We start from the raw sequence: 22,234 nt of genomic DNA, 5'->3' as shown, positions 1-22,234 counted from the left end.
ACGGCTGCAGGAGCCTGGGGTTTATAAACTACCTGCTATACGCGTGAGCCCCGACTTGCCATCCCCAGTTCAGGAGAAACAAAAGTGGTGATTGCTGTGGAATGACCTCCCTGCCCAGTGACCCTGGGAAGCTGTTATTATCCGCCCCCACCCAGCCCGCAGACGGGGAAACAGACTCCGCGAGGGCCCAGGGTCTGCCTTGCTCCTTGGGGTCAGGAAAACGCCTACAATTGCAGGTCCGGGGTCACCAGCCTGCCCAGTTCTGGAGCCCCCAGAGGCCCGCAGGGCAGCTGGGCGCGCTGGGCTGGAATCTCAGCCCGTCCCTACCGTCCAGGTCGCCCCACGTGTGCCAGCACCACCTCTCAGCACCCACCGGAGGCGGCCGGAATCCGCAGGGTCTCCCCTCCCGAGGAGCTCTGAACCCTCCCCGCAGGCCTCAGTGTTTTCTCCTGCGAATGGGGCGTCGGGGCCCAGGACAGGTCAGACTCCCCGAGGGACGCTCTCGCAGGGCGGGGGCGCTTGGGGCTAATTCAGCCTCCCGGGCACGACGCCGGGCACACGGGAGGCGCCCAATAAATGTCTGTTGAGCGACGAGCCCTCAATAAATACCAGCTGTTGTGGATACTGCCCATGCGGCGGGGAGGGGCTGCCCCGCCCCCCGCCCCCCCCCCCCCCCGCCCGCCGGGCTTCTCCCCCTCCCCCAGCCTCACCCCTTCCCCCTTTTCCGGTCAAGTCGCCCCGCCCCCCTGCACCCCACTCCTCTTTCCTCCTTTCCCCTCGCCCCCCTTAACGCTCCCTCCCCCCCGCCGGCCCCGCCCCGCCCCGCCCCCGCGCCCCCCCAGCCCCCGGGGGCGCCGGTCGGGGCGGGCCGCGCTCGCAGGTCCTGGCGCGGGGCCAGCCCGCGGCCCTGGCCGGGCGGCGACGGGCCGGGCGGGGTTTCTGGCCGCGCGCGGTTTGGGGGTTTTTTATAACCCTGGCAGGCGGCTCAGGAAGTGCCTCCCGCGCCCCCTCCCCCGGCCACGCCGCCCGCTCCCGCCCTTCCTGCGCGGCCAGACGGCGGGGACCGCAGAGGAGGCCGCGGGCGGCCGCAGGTAGGGCGGGCGGCGGCGGCGCGGGCGGGGCCGCGTTTCCGGGGGCGCCGGGGTCCCCGCGGGGGCCGCGCCGCCCGCAGCCGGGGCCGCCGGGCGCGATCGCGGCGCCGGGGCCGGGCCGGGCGCGGGGCTCCCGCGGGCCGGGCAGCTTTGTCTCCGGGTGTGTCTGCGCGGGGCGAGTGTGCAACGTGTGTAAGTGCTCCAGGGCGTGTGTCAGGTTCGGGGACTCTGAAAGCCCCCGCCGGCCGGGTGTGCGCGCGCGGGGGAGTGTGCCCGTGGCTGCGCCGTGGCTGCGCCGTGGCTGCGCCCGCTGCGCCGTGGCTGCGCCGTGGCTGCGCCGTGGCTGCGCCGCACCCGCGCGTCTCGTGCGCGCGTGTCTGGTGTGCGCACCGGTGCGTGTGCGGGGCTCCCTTTGTGGGTGTGCGGGGTCCAGTGGTGGGTCCAGCAGGGGGTCCCCATCTTCACAGGTGTGGTCGCCCCTCCCCCGCTGCCTCTGTGTGTGTGTCTGTCTGTCTGGTAACGGGAGCGGCAGCCCAGTCCAGTCCCCGAGCAGTCAGCAGGGCTGCTGTGGGGGCCTCCAGCCCTTGGGGCCCTCCAGGGCCTTTAGCAATCTGCCTGTTGGAGGACGGGGTGGGGTGCTGGCCCCTTCCTCCTGCTGCCTGGGGGGGTCCTTTGTCTGCACTCCTAGGGTCTGCCCTGCCTGCCCTGCCCGGCCAGATGTGCAGTGCCGGGGGCTGCCTGGGCGGAGGGAGGAGGCCTTGGGTGGTCCGCGTGTGGAGCGGGTCCCCCCAGGATCTGGGGGGGGGGGGTGGGAGGGAGCCTGTTTCCGAGGGCATTTCCTCCACCCCGTGGGTGCCCTCCCCCACACTGGCCGCCTCCCGCCGGGCCAGAGAGGTTGCCTGGGAATGGCCAGGCCTGGGTAGGGTACGCACACAGGATCACACATGAAAAACACCTACGTTCACATGCATACAGTCACACACTCACATACACCCGGTCACGGTCCTGAACCAACTTCCAGCGGAGTATAGACTCCAGCTGATATCCCCGCCTCCAGCCAGGCCTGGACCCTTCCCAGCTGGAGCCCCCGGTGGCACCCCCAGCCTCATCTACCCCAGACCCGCCTACCTCTTCATGGTCCCCCCAGAGCCCTGGGCAGGTCACACCTCCCACCTCCACAGAGGCTGGGCGCGTCCCCCTGCCTTGCCCCGGCCCAGGCCTGGGTGCCCTCTGCAGACTTCTCTCTGCCCACCCGCCATTCGGTGCACAGGTGACTTCCCTCTCCCTGTCCCCAACGCCCTAGGCCAGTCCTAACTGCCAGAGGGTGTGAGGTCCTTGGAGGAGGGACCCAGCCTCAGAGAAGAGTGGTGAGTACATGGGGGGGGGGGACAGCAGAAAGCAGGGTTGGGGAGCCCAACCAGGAAAGGCTTTGACCTGGAGCTAGCTTAGGCCTCTGAGGATGGATTCGGGGAGAGGAAGCAAGGTGAGGTGGTGGGGAGAAGCGAGTTTGGAGGAGGTGATTAGGAATGGAGTGAGGATGAAATCCAAGAAGAGGTTGGCCAGGGACAGTGGGGAGAAGGGCAGGATTTCCCCTGGAGCCTGCACACCAGAAGCTGCCCGGTGCCGAGGACCAGCCCAGTCCTCACCGCCCCCTCCCTGCCCAGGCTCCCGAGAAGAGGCAGCCGAGACCCCGAGGCCCCGGCAGGCAGGAAGGATCCGCACGGGGTGGCACTGACTGAAGCCCCCAAAAGGTAAAAAGGAAAATAACCAGGGTTAGACAGCAGCGCAGCTGAAGGGAGCGGCCGGGTCGTAGAGTGTCAAGGAGTAAGCTCCCCGTCACTGGAGGGGTCCAAGGAAAAGTGGGGAATGTTGGCTTGAAGAAGCAGGGAATGTTGGCTTCTAAGTCGGCATCTTGTTGAAACCTGGCTCCATCCCCCAGGAGCTGAACTGCCCTGTTTGGGGATCAACTCTCAGACTTGGCCCGGCCGCAAAGAAAACAAGACAGTGTGTGATTAAGGGGGGAACTGCGTGGAGGGGGAGGAGGGCTAAGCTGGAGGGTGGAGGGCCTGGCACACGGCGTGGCCCGAAGCGGTGTCTGCAACAGGCTGGTCTGGGGCAGAGGCGGCCGCCACAGCGCTGCCAGGTAGTCCTGGCACTTCAAGGTGGGAGCACCCTAGAAGAGAGGACGTAGGACAGGGCCCTGCTGGAGGTGTGAGGGAGAGGCCGCAGGACTGAGGTGTCCCGCCTGGGGTGGGGGGGGAGGGTGAACAGTGCCGCCCAGGGTAGGAGGTGGAGGCCGGGGATGGTGGGGTGACAGCTGGGGCACCCACCTGGCTTAGCCTGGCTTGGAAATTCATCCTGACCAACCAGCCTGTGCATGCGGCCCCTGCAAGCCCCCTGGCTGACCCCCCGGCCCCCCATGTTGGTCTTGGGGTCCTGGGCTTCCCCCCGCTATTCTTCTCCTGTGTTTTCAAGCGATTGCTTTCTTCTCACCCATGGACCTCTGCTTTGGAGCCCCCCTCTGCGCCTCCCAAGAGCTCATCCTATCCAGCCTCCCCACATGCACCTCCCTCTGCGGCCACCTGCGCTTGGGGGGCCGCCCCACTCCGTGCCTCGCAGTGCTGAGCGCCCAGCGTGCGGGCCTGGCACCGCGCTCTCACTTCATGACCTTAGGCCACTCCCGTGGTGTCCGCATCCAGTTCTCACCTGTGCAAGGAGACGCGTGAACATGACCTCTCCGGGTCATTGCAGAAATAAAGGGGAACGTAGTGAACATGCCCTAGCCAGTGGCACACTGGGTGCTCACAGAGAAGGTCCTCGTGTCCCAAGAGCATAGGGGTGGGGGGTGGCAGGGGCAGAGGCTGTGAGTGAGGAGAGGCATCGCGCATCCTCGAGCCGGGAGCGCGGGGCTGCAGGGCCCGTCAGCCTGGCAGGGCCTCGGCTTGACTGTCGGGCAGCGGGACCAGGCCCCACCTGACCAGCTCCCCCTCCCAGGAGCCTGGTGATGCTGCCCGGGCTGTGAACAGGGGAGGCGGCGCTGCGGGGGCTGCCAGCAGCCGGAGCTGGGAGAGACATGTGGACACGTGGCCTCTATGGCTCCCGCCTGCCAGATCCTCCGCTGGGCCCTCACCCTGGGGCTGGGCCTCGCGTTCGAGGCCACACATGCCTTCCGGTCTCAAGGTAGGGCTGGTTCCGGGTCAGTGTTGGGGAGGGAGTGAGGAGCTGGGGAAGCCGGTTGGGTCCCCAAATAAGATGGGTCAGCGGGGCTGGGGCTGTGGTCACTGGGAGGAAGTCCCTGGGCGAGTGAAGCGGGTCTTGAAGCCAGTGGCCTGTGCATTGGTGCCGGGACCAGCGTGGCCTGGCCTGCAGCCCAGCGGCTGGGAGGCAGAGGGGGTGCCCAGGCCAGCACAGACCGTGCCGCCCACAGAGGAGTTCCTGGCCAGTCTGGAGAGCTATGAGGTCGCCTTCCCTACCCGAGTGGACCACAACGGGGCACTGCTGGCCTTTGCGCCCCCCACCACCCGGAGGCAGCGGCGGGGCACAGGATCCACCGCAGAGGCCCGCCTGTTCTATAAGGTGGCGGCACCCAGCACCCACTTCCTGCTGAACCTCACCCGCAGCCCCCGCCTCCTGGCAGGGCACGTCTCTGTGGAGTACTGGACTCGGGAGGGCCTGGCCTGGCAGAGGGCCGCCCGGCCCCACTGCCTCTACGCCGGCCACCTACAGGGCCAGGCCAGCAGCTCCCGTGTGGCCATCAGCACCTGTGGGGGCCTGGTGAGTGGGGCTGGGGAGGTGCTCACAACTGCAGGAGCCAAAAACTTGTTAAAATAGGTCAGGAATCAAAGCGGAAATGGGTTAAGTATTCTAAGCTAATCAGTACGTTTGGGATGCAGCTAGCGCAGTGCTTGGAGGAAAATGTATTGCCTTGGCTCAAGCTGAAAGTTAATGAGCGAATGTCCGTCTCGAGATTTAGAGAAGTAGCAGCAACATAAATCCAGAAGATGGAGGAATGGAGGAATCATAGAGACGGGTCCCGGGGGTCCTGGGATCTGATCCAAGCCAGTGTGCCCTTCCCAACCCCCAGCATGGCCTGATTGTGGCAGATGAAGAAGAATACTTGATCGAGCCCCTGCAAGGTGGGCCCAAGGGAGCTCGGGGTCCAGAGGAGAGTGGCCCCCACGTGGTGTACAAGCGTTCCTCCCTGCGCCACCCCCACCTGGACACAGCCTGTGGAGTGAGAGGTACACCCGCCCGCCGGGGTGGGCACGGGGCTACGCGTCATCCTTGAGGCAGAGATCGGCAGGCCTGAGGACGGCAGCAGTCAGGCAGAGGCAGCAGGGCAGCCCAGCCGTGGCCACAGTCAGGAGGCCTGGTGGCGAGTGGGGTGGGCTGTGGACGGCCAGGCAGGTGTCTGGTGAGGACCCTCCTCCCTCCGGATGACCTTCTGGGCATACCTCTAAGCAGCGGGTGACCGTAGGAGACACAGTCACACAGTGGACACGCTGGGCAGCGAAGAGCTCGCCCACGTCAGGTCAGGTCTGCAGCCGGACTTGCAGGGTCAGCCACAGGGGGGCAGGGGAGGAGGGGGCAGAGGGCGCGTGATCCCGGGACGACCTCCGGGCAGAAAGCCGCGCTGCCCGTGGGGGCCGCACAAAGGCCCGTGCGCGGGCTGCCTGCTCCGAGAGTTGGGGAGCAGGACTCACACCAGTCACTTGTACAGACACAAAGATGGGTCAGTGGGACGGTCAGACTGGAGGGCGGGCAGGCACCGTCTAGAAAGTTGGAGTCAGCGAGCGGCCAGGAAGTCACCCCAGCGCCCGTCCGGGCAGGGAGGCAAATGCATACAGATTCGCTCAGGCGGTGGGCTGGTCAGGGAGCTGTGCGGTCGGGCTGGCTGGAGGGGGACCCTGGGCAGCTGTCAGGCCTCCCCGTCTGGCAGAGCCACACGTCACATGGCCAGGACCCCCGGCAGCGGACAGCAAGGTGGTCCACAGACCGTAGCCGGGGTGGCCGCCAGACAGGCGCTGCACGCCGCCAGCAGGGTGACCAGACACTGTTTACCCAGACGAGAAACCCTGGAAAGGGCGGCCGTGGTGGCTGCGCACCCTGAAGCCGCCCCCTGCCAGGCCCCTGGCCAACGAGACAGAGCGCAGCCAGCCGGGCCTGAAGCGCTCGGTCAGCCGGGAGCGCTATGTGGAGACCCTGGTGGTGGCCGACAAGATGATGGTGTCCTACCACGGGCGGCGCGACGTGGAGCAGTACGTGCTGGCCATCATGAACATTGTAAGTGCCTCCCCCTACCTGGCGCAGCGCCCAGCACCGAGGCCCCCTGGGGCTTCCAGAGTTGGCTGAAACCTGCTGGGGTTGCTGCGGTTTCCACATCGAAGGATGATGGCCCAGAGCTACAGGATCACCGGGGCCCGCTCAGTCCCACTGGCCACCGCCTCCAGAGCGTCCTGCCCCCTCAGTCCACCTTCCTGTGGTGACGCTCAAATTGGTACCTTCAAGTAGCTGTCAAGAAAGCCAGACATGCTCACCCTCAGGCCACCGCAGGGCAGATGCTTGAGGCACCCAGAGGGTACAGGGCGGGGGGTGAGCCAGCCGGCCAGTGGGGCGTCGGAGCACGCGTGTGGCAGGCCAGCAGTCCCTGCCGGCCTGTGCCTCAGTTTGCTCGTCTGAAATGGGCACAATCACGCTCCCCGCCCTTGAGCAGTAAACACACGGCCTTAGCGTGAGGCCCAGCACCCCACGGTACTCGGTAAAGTAAGCTGTTGCCGTCTCGTTTTTTGTCTTCTGGGCTCCCCCCTTTTTTTTTAAAGATTCATCTATTTATGCATACAAGAACGGGGGCAAAGGCCAGAGGTGAGGGAGGTGAGCTGATTCACCAGAGGCAGAGCGGGGAGCAGAACAGGCAGACTGACCGAAAGACACTGCTGAGGGAGCAGTGGGGAGACAGGAGAGGTCTGCTGGGCCACGTGGGTAGCTCCCTGGCCGGGGATGGAACTTGTGCTGCAGAGGCTGCGGGTAGCTTCACAGGCTGCGTCTTAACCCCTGCACCACCAGGGAGGCCCATTCGGGGCCCCTCTTAAGACTCGTTCTCTCTTGTTTCTTGGAGGTCAGGTTGCCAAACTGTTCCAGGACTCAAGTCTGGGAAACATCGTCAACATCCTCGTGACGCGCCTCATCCTGCTCACAGAGGACCAGGTACAGGGCCTCGCCTCCCCCACACTCGGCTGCCTTCCCCGGGGTGCCCAGCACCCATGCCCTCCCCTGCCCATCCTCAGCCCACCCTGGAGATCACCCATCACGCCGGGAAGTCCCTGGACAGCTTCTGCAAGTGGCAGAAGTCCATCGTGAACCGCAGCGGCCACGGCAACGCCATCCCGGAGAACGGCGTGGCCGACCACGACACCGCGGTGCTCATCACACGGTGAGGCCGGCGGGCTTCTGGCGCGGGGAGGGACAGCGCCCCACGGGCCACCCGGGCCAAGCGGTAGTCATCTCGGCCGGGAGACCGTGCAGCCACCTGCCCCCTTAGCAGGGAGCCGGGTGACGGAGGAGCTGCTGGACCCCGAGACAGGGAGAGGGGAGGTGTGGGCCATCAGGCACTGACGTTCGCTCAGTCAGTCGTGCAACCCCAGCGTCCCGCAGCCACCCGACTGACTCAGTGGGGGGCAGGGCGTAAGCCTCGGTGACCCCGATATGGGCCATGGGGTCAGCAGGGCTGAGGGAGGCGGGCAGCCCCTCACTGCCCGCTCCCCCCTCGCAGCTACGACATCTGCATCTACAAGAACAAGCCCTGTGGCACTCTAGGTACTCACGCCCGGGGGTCGCCTAACTCTGGTTGGGGGAGACCCTGCAGGGGCACGGGGCCGGTGTCCGCAGCCCTGAGCCCCTGGCCCACACCATGCGCCCGTCCCCAGGCCTGGCCCCCGTGGGTGGGATGTGCGAGCGGGAGAGGAGCTGCAGCATCAATGAGGACATCGGCCTGGCCACCGCATTCACCATCGCCCACGAGATCGGACACACGTGAGGCCAGGCCCGGGGGCGGGCAGGAGGCTCCGGCCAGGTCCCCCTGCACCGGCAGAACCACCCTCGTCTCCCCAGGTTCGGCATGAACCACGATGGCGTGGGGAACAGCTGCGGCGCCCGTGGCCAGGACCCCGCGAAGCTCATGGCCGCCCACATCACCATGAAGACCAACCCGTTCGTGTGGTCGTCCTGCAGCCGCGACTACATCACCAGCTTCCTGGAGTGAGGACGTGCCCCCCCCCCCGTTTGCTCAGAGGCCCACGTTGGTGTTGGAGGGGGTGCCCGGGAAGTCGGTGCTGTTCCGGGTCCCCCGGCTCCTGGGCCTGCAGCCCCCCAGCGTGACAGCTGCTTTTCTCTGGCCACAGCTCGGGCCTGGGGCTCTGCCTGAACAACCGGCCCCCCAGACAGGACTTCGTGTACCCGACAGTGGCGCCTGGCCAGGCCTACGACGCGGATGAGCAGTGCCGCTTCCAGCATGGAGTCAAATCGCGTCAGTGTAAATACGGGGTAGAGAGAGCCTTCCTGCTTTCCTTCCTGGGAGGGGAGGGGCCGACACCACCAGGGGGTGGAAACTGCGCACGGGCACCCCACCCCGGCAGTGGAGGCGGGAGAGCCAGGAAGGGGCTGAGCCCCCAGTGGGGGCGCCTGACAGAGGTGCTCGGGTGCGCGCGTGTCCCGGCAGTCAGGCTGGAGTAAGGATGGGGTCTCCTGGGTCTCCAGACCCTTGACTCGGGAGCTGGGTTGGGCTGAGGAAAGCCTGAGGTTGGGAGGCCTTTTGCTGCAGGAGAACTTATATCCCCAGGCCCCTTGTGGGCACTTCTTAACCAGCCGTCCCGATTTGGTATCAAGAGTGCCCCGGGATGAACCATCTTCCCCATGCAGCAAAGGGCCAGCCAGAGCCCCGACCGCAAGGCCTAGGCTCAGTGTCTAGAGCCTCATGCGCACACAGGGCAGCGAGTCTGGGCCCCACGCCCGGCTCCCCTCCTTTAGGAAGCTGAAGGCCTCTCAGCTTCCTGCTTCAGGGGCCACCAGCTCAGCTGGGGTAGCCCCTCCACTGCCACCTCCCGTGAACCCCTAGACACACTACCCCGTCTCACAGCCTCGGCCCTGGTAACCAGTGCCAGTCCCAGGCCGGCACACCCTTGAGACGCGAGGTCAGTTTGCCTGGTGTGGTGTGGCCAGCGTCCTGAACGTGACAAGGGAAACAGCCGCCCAGGGTGCCCTCACTTCCCTTCATGCAAACCAGGGAGACTCCTCTAACCCTGGAGCAACCTGTATGTGACTCGCTCTTTCTTACACGTACCCCCAAATTCACCTTCTAATGAATTTCTAAAGAACCCAGAAGCTACCTGTGAGTGTCTGCTGTGGCCCAGGTGTCTTCACGACGATGCGCGCAGCTGCCGTTGAGCGCGCTGTATGCCAAGCACGTGCCCTGCATTATCTCATTTGAATGCTGGACAGTCCTCTTAAGACCCGCGGACTGAGGCGCAGGAAGGGTGCTCTTCTAGCATCACAATTTGACAACACGGAGGAGCTGGCATTTGAACCCAGCTCTCCCTGTATAAAGGCACGTGGGGCAGAGGGAGTGCCAGGGTATAGACCTTGGACGGCACCAACTGTTTGAACTGACACTTCCTTTTATTTTTCAAAGGAACATCTTTCTCGCCCTCCTGGCAAAGGAGGGGATTGTTAGCTGCATGGAAATTGGTCAATATGTGTAACGGGCCGGGCCTTCTGCCTGGCGGGGTAGCTGTGGCCGGTGTTAGCCTCTAACAGGGTGTTTTTGTAACCCTCTCCTGTCTACCCTGTCACGGGCCTCTAGGCTTTTGACATAGGCAAGGCCCACCTTGTAGATGAGGAAACTGAGGCCTAGAGAGGGGAAGTGTGTTGCACGTCAGCGACAGTACTGAAGTGCCCCTGCGTGGCCCAGAACGTGTGTCCATATGGCAGCTCCTTGTGGAGAGGAGGGAAAACAGGCTGGAACAGGCCGCTCTTTATGAGGTGTCAGAATGGGATTGGGGCATGTGATCTTCTTACCAATGTTGGGTATAAGCCAAGCGAAGCCAAAAAATCAGCCTGATGCTTAGCTAAGAGCCCTCTGACGGGGAAGCGGCGGGGACCCCAAAGGTGTCTGAGCGCCCACCCTCGGGGAAGAGGTGTGAAGACTCCTCGAGTGTCCCCTGTGTGTGCGGGTGTTTCAGAGGTTGAGCTCGGGAAAGTCTGTTCCTACCATCACTACGTAATTTAATTCCAGACATTGAGAGCTTGGAAGGATTAGGTTCGGAGAGGAAATTGCATGTGATTATAAAAAGGAACAGAAAGCTCCACTTCTCAGAGGCAAGAGCCGGGGCGTAGGGCAGGGTCGAGATGCAGCCGCATCGGAAACACGTCCTTGCAGCCTGTCCGGGCACATGGACGTGAGCCTAACGGGTCAGAACGACTCCCTAAGACCCGTCCTGCTTTCTGCTATCCGTAGAAGCTGCCGCCCGGGCGTGGACAGCCCGAGCAGGGGTCAGCTAGGAAGAGGCTGGGCTGATTTTTCCCGTGGCAGGTGAGGTGAGGCCCAGCCCACCCAGGCCCAGCCTCGCCTTTCCCGCCCTGACCTCCTGTAGCCTAAAGGCCTTGGGAGCGTCCTCAGTTTTTGTTTTTGGTTTTTTTTGGGGGGGGGCGGGGGAGAACCACCAGCTGGAAGAAATTAGAGGTGGGGCCCTTGACCTGACCCATCTTCCCCGCCTGGTTCTTCTGAACTGTTGCACCTCCGTGGGCTGCTCTCCCACCCCCAGAGGACCCCAGAATCCTCCATCCCTCGGTGGAGCCCAGGATTCCTTCTAGAATCTCAGGAGGCATCAAGGGCTGAATTTCAGAATGATTAGATCCCAGGCTCTGCCATCAAAGTTCTGGACTAAAATCCATGCTGCCCCTTAGGAGCTGTGTCACCTCCAGGAGTGACCTCACGAGCCGACCTTGGTTTTCTCAGTGAAGTACAGATAAGAGGGCTGCGGTGTCCAAGCACCCCAGGGGGTAGAGTGTAGCTAGAGGCCGAGAGGAGGTCTCAGCCCGGCAGTGACACCTGTGAAGGGAGCCGGGGCCCCATGAGGCCGGCCGGTTGCTGGGTCCTGCCTTGCCCCAGGCTGCCCAGGCAGGAGGTGGGGCGAGCCTGAGCCGGTGCTTGGTCCTCAGGAGGTCTGCAGCGAGCTGTGGTGTCTGAGCAAGAGCAACCGGTGCATCACCAACAGCATCCCGGCCGCCGAGGGCACCCTGTGCCAGACGCACACCATCGACAAGGGGGTGAGCGTGAGCCCGGCCCCCCAGGCTTGCCTGCCCGCATCACGCCCGGGGCCCCGCCTTGGCCTCTGCTGCAGCCACGCCCTGTGCCAGCCCCGGGGAGTCTCAGCTGCGCCATGACCTGCTCAGACCAGGCCCCTCCGTGGGCAGCGTGCAGGCTCCTGGACAGGCCCGGGCCTTGCCTAGGTCTCAGCCCACACCTTTGTCCTCCTGCTTCCACCTGTGGGGGTGCAGGGAGGAAGACCTGGGGGGGCAGGAGACTGCAGCACCGGACTCACCTCTCTGTCCCCCTACAGTGGTGCTACAAGCGGGTGTGCGTCCCCTTTGGGTCGCGGCCGGAGGGCGTGGACGGGGCGTGGGGCCCCTGGACCCCGTGGGGCGACTGCAGCCGGACCTGCGGCGGCGGCGTCTCCTCCTCCAGCCGCCACTGTGACAGCCCCAGGTAAGCCCTCAGCCCCTGGCCGGGAGAGGGGCGGCCTGCGCCCCCATACCCCCATGCTCACCTGTGCCCTCACCCCTTCCAGGCCAACCATCGGCGGCAAATACTGCCTGGGCGAGAGGCGGCGGCACCGCTCCTGCAGCACCGAGGTGGGTGCCTGCCCCGCCCAGCGCTGGGCCCGGCCTGGGAGGAGCAGGGCCGCTTCCAGCAGCCTCGTCTGCACGTGCTCCCTGCACCTGTGGCGGCCCCCCCGCCCCCCCCAGCCCTGCCCAGGACTCCCTGGGGCCACCCCCACCCCTCCAAGGGGCTGGCTCCTGTTTTCTGAGGCCCCAGCCCCCGCCCTGAGATAACAGCTGGGCCCTGCACTGCCGCCACTGTGCTGCGCTCTCCCTCCGCAGCCGCTCTCCCCCTACCAAACCCAGCGACCCCCCAGTCAGTGCTTGTGCCCCCGTGACCCTCCCGCCCCAGACCCTCACACCCCACTGCCCGCATCTCCGGCACCGGCACGCCCGGCTCCTCTCGTACCGCTCCCATCGCCTCCTCCCTACTCCTTTGCCGACCCCCTTTTTTGTTAAAGTTGGGGTTCCCCATGGTGTCCGTGAGTCTGTGCACACGCCCGATTGGCACTGGGCTTACTGGAGGGGGTGCTCCCAAAAGGGGAGAACTGCTGAGGGGGGTGTGGCCTGCCCAACCCCGCACTGGGCGCGTGCCTGCTTCCAGGACTCCACCTGCATCTCCCTCACCGTGCCCCAAGTTTGCCTGGCTCTTCCCTGGGCCCTCACTCTCAGGAGGACACGTGGTCTGAGCCAGAGGCTGGGTCGCGCTTACTCCAGCCCTTGGATGCATCTCCCAGCCCCGCCTCAGAGCACCTGCCCCTGCACCCCACTGCCTGGGTGGCCTCGGCCCCCCACCCCACCTCACTGGACATCCTCGGCCCTCCCGGCCACCCACTCACCCGCCCTGCTCTGGGTCTCTGCCCTGACCCCCTCCACCCGCCTGCCTCCCTCTGCCCAGGACTGTCCCCCCGGCTCCCAGGACTTCCGGGAAATGCAGTGTTCTGAATTTGACAGCGTCCCCTTCCGTGGAAAGTTCTACACGTGGAAGACGTACCGAGGCGGTGAGTGGGGGCCCCGGAGGCTGTGGCATGGCCAGGGTAGCCCCGGGCAGCTGGGCTTCCCCAGGTCAGCCGGGCCCCCCTCCGCCCAGCCTGTCCATCTGGAGGGGCCCGGGGCCTGCCCCTCTAGGCCTCCCCTCCCCAGGGAGTGACGAGGCAGCCCAGGCAGCCCCCATCTGACAGGCCGTGCCCCCTCCAGGGGGCGTGAAGGCCTGCTCGCTCACGTGCCTAGCGGAAGGCTTCAACTTCTACACGGAGAGGGCCGCGGCCGTGGTGGATGGGACGCCCTGCCGCCCGGACACGGTGGACATCTGCGTCAGCGGCGAGTGCAAGGTGGGGGGCCTCCGGGGACAGGGGAGGGGGTGGGAGGGGCCCCGCTGACACCCCGCCCCCCCCAGCACGTGGGCTGCGACCGTGTCCTGGGCTCCGACCTGCGTGAGGACAAGTGTCGGGTGTGCGGGGGCGACGGCAGCGCCTGCGAGACCATCGAGGGGGTCTTCGGCCCAGACCTGCCCGGGGCCGGTAAGACCTCCGTTTCCCTCCCACACCCCACTTAGTCCAGGTGGATGGGGCAGGGCAACCCTATCACCGCAGCCAGATAGCTTCTCAGACCCAGAGGCTCTGTGGGGTGTTGGGGATCCCCAAAAAGTCCTGGAGCACAGTGATGCCCCAGATAAGGGCCAGGACTGACCGGGGCCCTGGCGCCTAAGCCTTGGTAACTTGAGCGTCCAGGAAGTGGGGACCTAAGTCTCGCCCCTCCCCCTGCCTGGGGGCCTCGGGGGTGCGCCAGCCACTAGAGCCCGGGGGTGGTGAACTGGAACCTGCTTACCAGCCTTGGGCCGATGGAGAGAGACCCCAAGGAAGGGGGGTTGGTGGGGCCTGGGAAATATGAGGACATTGGAGGGATTCCTACCAACGGGGAGGTGTGGCTGGGGGGGGCAAGAGGGTTGCCAAAGAACCAGCTCTCAGCCACCAGAAGCGGGGTACAAAGTGTGGGCCCCCTCCCATCCCCTGGGCAGGGTCCAGCGGGGTAGTGTCCAGTGAGAGAGGGGTGATCTAGAGTCAGGAGGGGGCTTTGAACCTCGAATCAAGATCAATGTCAAGACACAGGAAGTTAAGGATTTCAAGGGGGAATTGGGGTGAATGACTGTGGCTCTAGGAGAGAGGGGTGAGCAGAAGATGGAGGCCGGGGCTCCTCAGGACTGATTCTGACCCTGTGATTTCCCAGAGCCGCTCACCCCTGCCCTGGGGATAAGGGGTGCGTTAGAATGGGTGGGGTGCAGGGATCTGGCAGAGGGAGAAGCTCGGTTTAAGCAACAAACATACAGTGAGGCCCAGGTTGGAGGTTCCGAGGACAGTATGGGGGTCCAGGCAGGTGAGCCAGGGCTTACGGGGAGCACAGGCGGGCAGTGATGGTTCACAGGCCCTGTAGTCAGTGGTGGGCCCCGCTCCGCGCACTGAAACGCCACACGTGGCTGGGGCCTCCGGATGCGCCTGTCTCTGGCCAAGCCCGGACCACTGGGGTAGTACAGAGGCAGGAAGGCTTGGGTTTAAACCCCAGCCACCCTCTTCCAAGCTGTCGCATCTGAGCCCCGCACTGCCATCTGTCACCCCGGCTGGGGGCACGGGCGTGGTCAGCCGCCATCAGCAGGAGCCCCGGGTGGGGGGCAGGCAGGCGTGGGGGCTGGCGCAAATGCGTGACATCGGACTTCACCGCCCAGGCTACGAGGAGGTCGTCTGGATCCCCAAGGGCTCCGTCCACATCTTCCTGCAGGACCTGAACCTCTCCCTCAGCCACCTGGGTGAGCGCGGCCGGGAGGGCGAGGACTGGGGCCGGTGGGGCTGGCTTCTGACCCCAGCACTGTCCCCCCAGCCCTCAAGGGGGACCAGGAATCTCTGCTGCTGGAGGGGCTGCCTGGGACACCCCAGCCCCACCGCCTGCCCCTGGCTGGGACCACCTTTCAGCTGCGACAAGGACCAGACCAGACCCAGAGCCTAGAAGCCCTGGGCCCCATTAATGCGTCTCTGGTTGTCATGGTAACGGGGGGCTGGGGGCAAGGTATCGGAGGACACGAGGGTCCCATGGGGCTCGGGCTCGACTGGAGATGCCGGCCGACCTTCCATCTGATGCCCCCCGCCCAGGTGCTAGCCCACACAGAGCTGCCTGCCCTCCGCTACCGCTTCAACGCGCCCGTCGCCCGGGATGCGCTGCCTCCCTACTCCTGGCACTACGCACTCTGGACCAAGTGCTCGGCCCAGTGTGCGGGTGGTGAGGCCCGGGTGGGGCTGGGGAGCGGGTGCCGGTCACCTAGCCGGACGCTGGGCCAGGCGGCGCTGAGCCGGCCTCTCCCCCACGCCAGGCAGCCAGGTGCAGGCCGTCGAGTGCCGAAACCAGCTGGACAGCTCGGCCGTGGCCCCCCACCACTGCAGCGCCCACAGCAAGCTGCCCAAGAGGCAGCGTGCCTGCAACACGGAGCCCTGCCCACCCGAGTGAGTGCCCGCCGGGGACAGGTGACCGTCGCTCCTGAGATCAGAGGGGCTAGTGCCTGCAGCTTGGGGGCGACAGTCCTCCCCAAAGTGGGATTGAGGCTCTTCTGGAGCCCGAAAGATGGTGCTCTGTGGTCAGGTCCAGATAATCATCTCCCATGGGCTGGTGAACCTGCTGGCTCCAGGGTGGATACAAGTGGGGGAGTTTGGGGTGCTTTCTGGAGGAGCCCGGTGTTGGGGAGCTAGTGCTCGGGGTATGCTAGTGCTCGGGGCCGGGTGCCCTGCCCTGCTGTCTCAGACCCCGACGCCTCCACAGCTGGGTTGTAGGGAACTGGTCGCGCTGCAGCCGGAGCTGTGACGCCGGCGTGCGCAGCCGCTCAGTGGTGTGCCAGCGCCGCGTGTCGGCGGCGGAGGAGAAGGCCCTGGATGACAGCGCATGCCCGCAGCCGCGCCCACCCGTTCTGGAGGCCTGCCACGGGCCCACCTGCCCTCCAGAGTGGGCCACCCTTGACTGGTCGGAGGTCAGCTCCCTCTTCCCACCTGCCATCTGTGCAGAGCCGGGCGGGACCAGGGTGCCATGTGGGGTGCGCGCCAGAACACCTCTCTGCAGCTACAGTGCCCTCCTGCTGCCCCAGCCGGCTGCCCTCGCTTGTCCAAAGTTAGCTGTCCCCTCCCTAGCTCTTACGGGCCAGCACCGTCCCCAGTCCCTGTGTGCGCCCCCACTGAGCATGAAACACCCCCTCCAACTACAGTGCACCCCCAGCTGCGGGCCGGGCCTCCGCCACCGTGTCGTCCTCTGCAAGAGTGCGGACCACCGCGCCACGCTGCCGCACGCACACTGTCCCCCGGCGGCCAAACCGCCGGCCACCATGCGCTGCAACCTGCGCCGCTGCCCCCCAGCCCGCTGGGTGGCTGGCGAGTGGGGTGAGGTAGGCGGGGCGCCCTGGGGGCTGGTAGGGTGGGGGGACGTGGGGGGGCGGGGCTCAGCGACGCCTCCCCACAGTGCTCCACCCAGTGCGGTGTGGGGCAGCAACAGCGCACCGTGCGCTGCACCAGCCACACCGGCCAGCCGTCCCGGGAGTGCACTGAGACGCCGCAGCCGCCCACCACGCAGCAGTGCGAGGCCAAGTGTGACAGCCCGCCCGCCGGGGACGGCCCCGAAGGTAGGTGGCCTAGGAGAGCAGAGGCCCCAAGAGGTCCCTGGCCGGGGATACGCGGAGAGCGCGGGGTCCGGACTGCTGGCCCCAGAGCTTCACAGGCAGCTCAGTGCCTTTCTCGGGGCTCCGCCACACCCTCCCTGGCTGGCATTTTAGGCACTGGGTCCTTCTGTGAGCCCAGACTTTCACCCTCACCCCCTCTGCGGCCTGCACTCTATTTCTTGCCGCTTGTAGTAGCAGCCGCTGGTCGTCTTCCTTTAAATCAGGCTCTCCGTCTCAGGCACTGGCAGTGCTTTGCTCCTGTGGCCCCTCGGCCCAAGGGCTACCTCCTGGGACGTCCAGCCACATCCCTGAGCTCCCCTGCCAGATGCCAGTAGCCTCCCCCTTATAGTGGTGACACCTGACATGTCTCCAGGCAGAGAGAGGTGTCCCCTTCGGCCACAGCTATCCACCTGACACCCACTGCTTTAAATATCCCCATTTTATTTTCTTACCTAAGTTTATTTTCACAGAGCAATAGATTCCCTTCTCTAGGCACTGGATTCACCGTCCACGTCTGTGCCTCTGGTAGCTCAGCTGCAAGGAGTGCACGTGGTATCTCACTTGAAGGGGTGCGCACTAGGGAAACGCAGTAAGATCATGCATGTGGGTCCCTGGTTAGCACCAGGCCTCGTCCGTACATCACTGACGCCACACGGGAGCCAGGCCACCCGCTGTCGTGGACCACGGTCCATCCCCTACACAAACACACCGAAAAGGCCGAGCACGAGTGACTGCGCTGCAGCTTCGGGTCCAGCCTGTTAAACAGGACCCGAGCAAATGCGTTGAAAGGGGAGACTATTGGCTATTTAATACTGCGGCCAGGTCGCAGACCCTGCATCCTCTCTCGCAGAGGAAACCCAGTGACAGCGTATCCCGGGAGGCAGCCGGGGAGCAGCCAGGGAGCACGGTGCAGGCAGCCGCTCGCCCCGCCCCGCCCTGCCCCACCCCGCGGGGACAGAGTGCTGAGACCTGCTTTCCCTTCCCTTTGCCCCCCCAGAATGCAAGGATGTGAACAAGGTCGCCTACTGTCCCCTGGTGCTCAAGTTCCAGTTCTGCAGCCGAGCCTACTTCCGCCAGATGTGCTGCAAGACCTGCCAGGGCCGCTAGGGGGCGCGGCACCTGGCCCCGCAGTGGGGCGCCGGCTGGGGAGGCTGGGGAAGGGGCCGCCCTCCTGAAGGAGCCCCGGGTGACGGGGCCTGAACGTGAAGGGTGAGACGGAGCTGGAAGTTATTTATTGGGAACCCCTGGCTGAGGGGTAGAGAGGGGCTGGCGACGCCCAGGGCACCTGCTCGGCCCCTGTGCCAGTTCAGAGGGAAGCCCCTTCCCGGAGGGCTCGGAAGAGGGAACAGCTGGTCACCTGTCGCCCTTGCACCCACGCTCGGGAGCCTCCAGCACGCCCACCCCCTTTGATTGGAATATGTACTGTGACAAGTGGGGGTGGGGAGGGGGTCTGCCGGTGCTGTCACCCCAGCACTGCCCTGTCTCTCTCCTCTGAGCTGGGGGTGCGGGGCCTGCGGCTGCCTTGGAAAAAGAGGCCTGCACACCTCGCTGAGGCGCCCCGCCCGCCCGGAGTGCTGCAGGAGCGGGGCAGAGATGGGAAGAACTACCCCGGCCTCCACCCTGCCGGCCCCAGGGACCCCCCCGTCCAGGCTGCCCCCACCATGGTGCTACAGGCGCTGCCTGGGCCCCCGCTCGCCAGGAAGCCCTGCATCAATAAAGTCATCTTGTGTAGATCCCGCGTGCGGCTGTCGCTGCGGCCGGGGCCGCTCAGCAGAGGCCTCAGACGGGAAGTGGCCACGGCCCTCACGGTCATGTCAGCGGCCGGGGGTGGAGGGGCGGGGGCTGCCCCCGCAGGCGAGGGCCCAGTGATTCGGGGACAAAAACAGCTCGCGGAGGTCTTCAAAGTCGCAGGTCCCGGTGCCTGCCACCTTGGCCGCCACTCCGGGCCGCCCGCTCCAGCACCCGCATCCCTGGAAGTCACCCAGTCTCCCACCTTTTCCCATGTCGGTGCCTTTGCTAAGAGCTGTTTCTTCGGCCGGGTGTCCCCTCCCCACCCCGCTTCACCTGGTTCACCCCAACTCAGCCTTCGGTCTCAGCATGAAATCACCTCCTCCCAGAAGCCTCCCCTGATGCCTGCCCCCGGCGGGGTGGAGGGGAGGCCGTCCTGCTCGGCACTCACTCGGCCTGTGAGATGGAGGTTTGCCGCCAGCCCCTCAGCGGAGCAAACCTGAGCAGGAATTTCGGGGAGAAGCGAGCCAGTCCCGATGTGGCCGCTAGGGGCGCCGCCCACAGAAGAGCCTGTGCTGGGCCTGGACTTGGGGCATGGCAGGACACACCCTCCCGCCCCTTTCCTGAAGTTCCTCACGGGGGGGTGGTGGGGTGGGGTGGGGTGGGGTGGGGTGGGGTGGGGTGGGGTGTGGCAACCCCGGAATTGGCATTTACTCAATTGTAGGGCCACTAGCACGCGGCCCCCTGGTCTCCCAAGTGTGGGGGCACAGGCTGACACTGGATTCTGGGTGTTCATGGGAGGGCCCGTGGCCCCATTGAAAATGGGGAGACCCCAGAGGTGGCAGAGGCGAGGCTGTTACATCCACACCTGTCTCCAGTGTCCGGGAGCCCCCAGGTGCACGTGGCTCCGGGCACCCTCTGACATGCCGCTGCCCCTGCCGCGCACACAGCCCCAGGGCGGCTCAGGAGGAAGGACCAGCAGGGCAGCCGCGGAGGACCGGGGTGCCCAGAGCGCTTGCAAGACACCTGCCTCCCGCCGGAGCGTCCCAGGGCTGCCCGGAAGGGGACGCCCGCCCCCAACATCTGACCTCCTGCGTAGGCCGCAGCCCCTCCCGGGGCATGGAGAGGAGGCCCCGGGGACAAGCGGCCCCGTCCACCCCTGGACTCTCGCTAGGCTCGGCCCCGAGCCGCGGGCTACGGGGAGTCCCAGCTGCTGGAGGCTCTCTCCGCCCCCGGCCGGCTTCTCTCCCCACCCAGTAGCAAACAGCCCCTCCCGCAAAGGAAGTGAGAGGGGCTATTGCAAGAGGAACTACAGGGCTGGGAGTCCAGTGCGAGTCGAGCGGGCCATGTCCAAGCCGCCCCCCAGAGCCCCGTGAGCCTGCAACTCCACCACGACCCATTTGGACCCTCTAGGGTCCAGGCGACAGCCCCCACCATGGTAAGTCCTCCCCCGGTGGGCTCTGAGGGGCAGGGACGGGGAGCAGCAGCCAGGAGACGCCGCCCTGAGCCCACCATCAGGAAGTGGGGCACGGGGGAGGGGCACGGCGGAGCCTCTGAGGGTCCCTGGGTGCTGCGCAGGTGCCCCAGGTGTCTCCACCAGGAGCTGAACCAAACTCCCACTGGGCGGGGATAGGATGCCAGGTGGGGGCGCCAGGATGGAGCAGGCGCCCTGAGGAGTCACTTTCTGTGGTGACATGAGCACCCCCCCTTCCTGGGGCTCAGGGGACCCGGGTTCCAGTCAAGCTTGGTCCTCATCCTCCCGTGTGGCCTTGGCTAAGTCACTTCCCCTGTCGCGACCTCAGTTCCCACAACTGTCACATCTGGAAGCTGGTCAGGAGAGAGCCTGCTCTTCCGGGACTTACTGGACTTGGGATTTCCAAGAGGGTCCTGGCCGCCCTGGGCCCCCGCAGAGGGGGCTGCGTCGAGTGGGGGGACAGTGTGCCTGTGCCAGGGACGGGCGGTCTGGCCGTGACCACCACAGACGCCTGCCCGCCACCGTGGCCCCTTCCAGGCCAGGCCCCAGAGGCGTCCCGACCGCCGTGCTGGGGGCTGGGGCTGGTGACAGGCCTGGGGAGCTGTCACCGCCCGGGAGCCTCAACCTGGCAGCATCGCAGCACGCACATTAAGGGGGCGCCCGTGGCCTCAGCGCCGCGGTCTGCAAGCTTTCGTTTTTCCTCTATCAATGAGCGCGTGTGGCGGGGGCAGGGACAACCGCTGGGCCGGGCCGGGGCCGCGGCCGCTGACCAGGGTGGAGGCAGGTGCGCGAAGCAGGAGGCGGGCGTGTGTCCCGCCGAGGGAGAAGGGCTCTTTTTCTAGAAAGCTCACGCCAAATTGAGTGCCTGTGGCCGCGGGCCCCGCCGGTGATGCACAGTCTCACCATCCCACGGGGCTCCGGGTGTGGGCTGGGGGAGCCCCGCCACGGAGCCGAGCCAGGGGGACTCGGGGCTCCGATGGGCCGAGCACACAGGAGGCGTCCTGCCACTGCGGAGAAGCAGCCCCTCCCCGGGCGGCTCCGTGACATGCCGGCCGGCGTCGGGGGGGCCGGCGGCACCCGGCCTCTGGGGAAAGGGAGAGACTCCCACCGGGAGCACAGAGGAAGATGCGAGAGGCGGCCCTCCGGGAGGCCAACACTTTGTCTCGGGGTGCTGACACCCCCCGGGGGAGCCGGGCGTCAGGAGGGCTGGGGGCCAGCAGAGCCCAAGGCACTCTCAGAACAGCCGCCCCCGCGGGTGATGGCTGGGGTGACAGCCGTGGTGGCTGCAGAGGGGTCGCCGCTGAGTGGTCGCTGGGCTGCTGGCGCCCCTGGTCACGAGGGTGGCCCCGGGGTGAGCTGGCGGCGGTGCCCCTTGGCGGCGGGTGGCTGGAGCGTCAGCTGAAGCGTGGCCCGCGCGGGCGGGCGGCCCCGGCGGTGTTCGCCTGCTCCGGGCCCTTCCTTGGAGGGCTTGGCGCTGGTGCCCAGGAACAGCGGGCGTGCAGTGTCTGCTGAAAGGGGTCGTGGGGGGTGGCGTCAGTGGCGACTGGGTGTGCGTGGCTGTTGGTGGCGTCACGGTGTGGCGTGGCTGTCGAGGGAGGCGGGTTGCGACGGCCGCTGCGGCTGGGGCCGGGCGAGGTGGAGGGGGTGGCGATGGCTCTTTCTGTTGGACATTGGCCTGCGCTGCGGGCACTGGGGCAGCAGCAGTTTCTGTTGGCCTCGGGGGGGTGTAAGGGTGAAGGCAGCAGCTGGTCGTTCTCCGTGGGTGATGGTGTTTTGAAAGCTCAACATGAAGCGGGGAGAACGTGATGTGGCCCCTGGGCTCAGGCAGCAGCCACGGAGGGGACAGGAGAGGCTGGCGCGGACAAGGCCAGAGGGAGACGCCGCGAGGCCCGCAGCTGGCTGGGAGTGGGGGCCAGAGAAGAACAAGGTGTCGGGCACGGACAGTCTTCTCCGGGCTTCAGGGGGCCCAACGAGCGGAGAAGGGCAAAGTCACAGGCTTGGGCAGGCTCCGCGGCAGCCAGGGCCACTGCTCCCCAGCGCGGCCCTGCCTGGGGCGCAGGAGGGAGGACCGACAGCACCCAGTGACTAAACAGACGAGCAGGACTTGACACAGCAAAAGGCAACCGAGCGCCCCACCCTTAATGAAGCGGGAGTTGCAGGGAGCCGTGCATTGACAATTTTTGTCTTCACAGGCTAGGGGTGCAGGGTGTAGCCCCAGCAACCTCTTTGAGTGGGAAGGGCAGGACACAGGCTCCAGGGGCACACCAGGGGGCAGGCAGGGCAGGCCCAGGGGGCCCGGGGTGGGGGGTCGCTGCAGCAGCAGCTCCGCTTTCCTCCAAGCTGGCAACCACAGGACCGGGCGAGGAAGGAAGTGGCTGTTTCGCT

At 66.2% G+C, this 22,234-nt stretch overlaps 2 protein-coding genes across 5 annotated transcripts in view; both read left to right on the top strand.

Annotated features, from left to right (window-relative positions):
* The first annotated feature begins 1,038 nt into the window (after window positions 1-1,038).
* ADAMTS10 (ADAM metallopeptidase with thrombospondin type 1 motif 10) lies at window positions 1,039-18,447 on the top strand. 4 transcript variants are annotated; one of them, XM_037504868.2, is made up of 27 exons: window positions 1,039-1,091; window positions 2,395-2,458; window positions 2,756-2,842; window positions 4,086-4,271; window positions 4,519-4,865; window positions 5,176-5,332; window positions 6,157-6,374; window positions 7,212-7,295; window positions 7,376-7,521; window positions 7,861-7,904; window positions 8,015-8,120; window positions 8,199-8,345; window positions 8,489-8,630; window positions 11,304-11,411; window positions 11,705-11,850; window positions 11,933-11,996; window positions 12,862-12,964; window positions 13,161-13,294; window positions 13,360-13,483; window positions 14,683-14,763; window positions 14,835-14,998; window positions 15,104-15,230; window positions 15,322-15,451; window positions 15,765-15,969; window positions 16,201-16,377; window positions 16,452-16,611; window positions 17,645-18,446. In XM_037504868.2, exons 4-27 carry the CDS (start codon window positions 4,184-4,186, stop codon window positions 17,752-17,754), a joined length of 3,312 nt encoding a protein of 1,103 aa, XP_037360765.1. In that variant the 5' UTR covers window positions 1,039-1,091; window positions 2,395-2,458; window positions 2,756-2,842; window positions 4,086-4,183; the 3' UTR covers window positions 17,755-18,446. The 4 variants fall into 4 exon arrangements, with proteins under 4 accessions (XP_037360765.1, XP_037360763.1, XP_037360761.1 ...); XM_037504866.2 differs by having other exon boundaries at window positions 14,835-15,221; window positions 17,645-18,447; XM_037504864.2 differs by having other exon boundaries at window positions 14,835-15,230; window positions 17,645-18,447.
* Window positions 18,448-19,642: 1,195 nt separating this feature from the next.
* The window catches only part of MYO1F (myosin IF), a 28,677-nt gene continuing 26,085 nt past the window's right edge, over window positions 19,643-22,234 (top strand). The window contains exon 1 of the mRNA XM_037504863.2: window positions 19,643-19,813. Coding sequence (XP_037360760.1) covers window positions 19,811-19,813 — 3 coding nt within the window. The 5' untranslated portion in view covers window positions 19,643-19,810. The remainder of the gene's footprint in view (window positions 19,814-22,234) is intronic.

Source organism: Talpa occidentalis, unplaced genomic scaffold (genome assembly GCF_014898055.3).
Source record: "Talpa occidentalis isolate TD23 unplaced genomic scaffold, MPIMG_talOcc4v2.1 talOcc4.12, whole genome shotgun sequence".
Classification (NCBI taxonomy): Eukaryota; Metazoa; Chordata; class Mammalia; order Eulipotyphla; family Talpidae; genus Talpa; species Talpa occidentalis.
Note: the sequence above shows the minus strand (reverse complement) of the source record. Positions and strands in the feature narration are given on the sequence as shown.

What these genes read in the sequence shown, in the direction of transcription:
- ADAMTS10 (XM_037504864.2), top strand. Translation starts at nt 4,184, where the DNA reads ATGGCTCCCGCCTGCCAGATCCTCCGCTGGGCCCTCACCCTGGGGCTG. An exon ending in TGCTGGCCATCATGAACATT is followed by an intron (nt 6,375 to 7,211) that starts GTAAGTGCCTCC and finishes CTTGGAGGTCAG; the next exon opens with GTTGCCAAACTGTTCCAGGA. An exon ending in GCGTCAGCGGCGAGTGCAAG is followed by an intron (nt 13,295 to 13,359) that starts GTGGGGGGCCTC and finishes CGCCCCCCCCAG; the next exon opens with CACGTGGGCTGCGACCGTGT.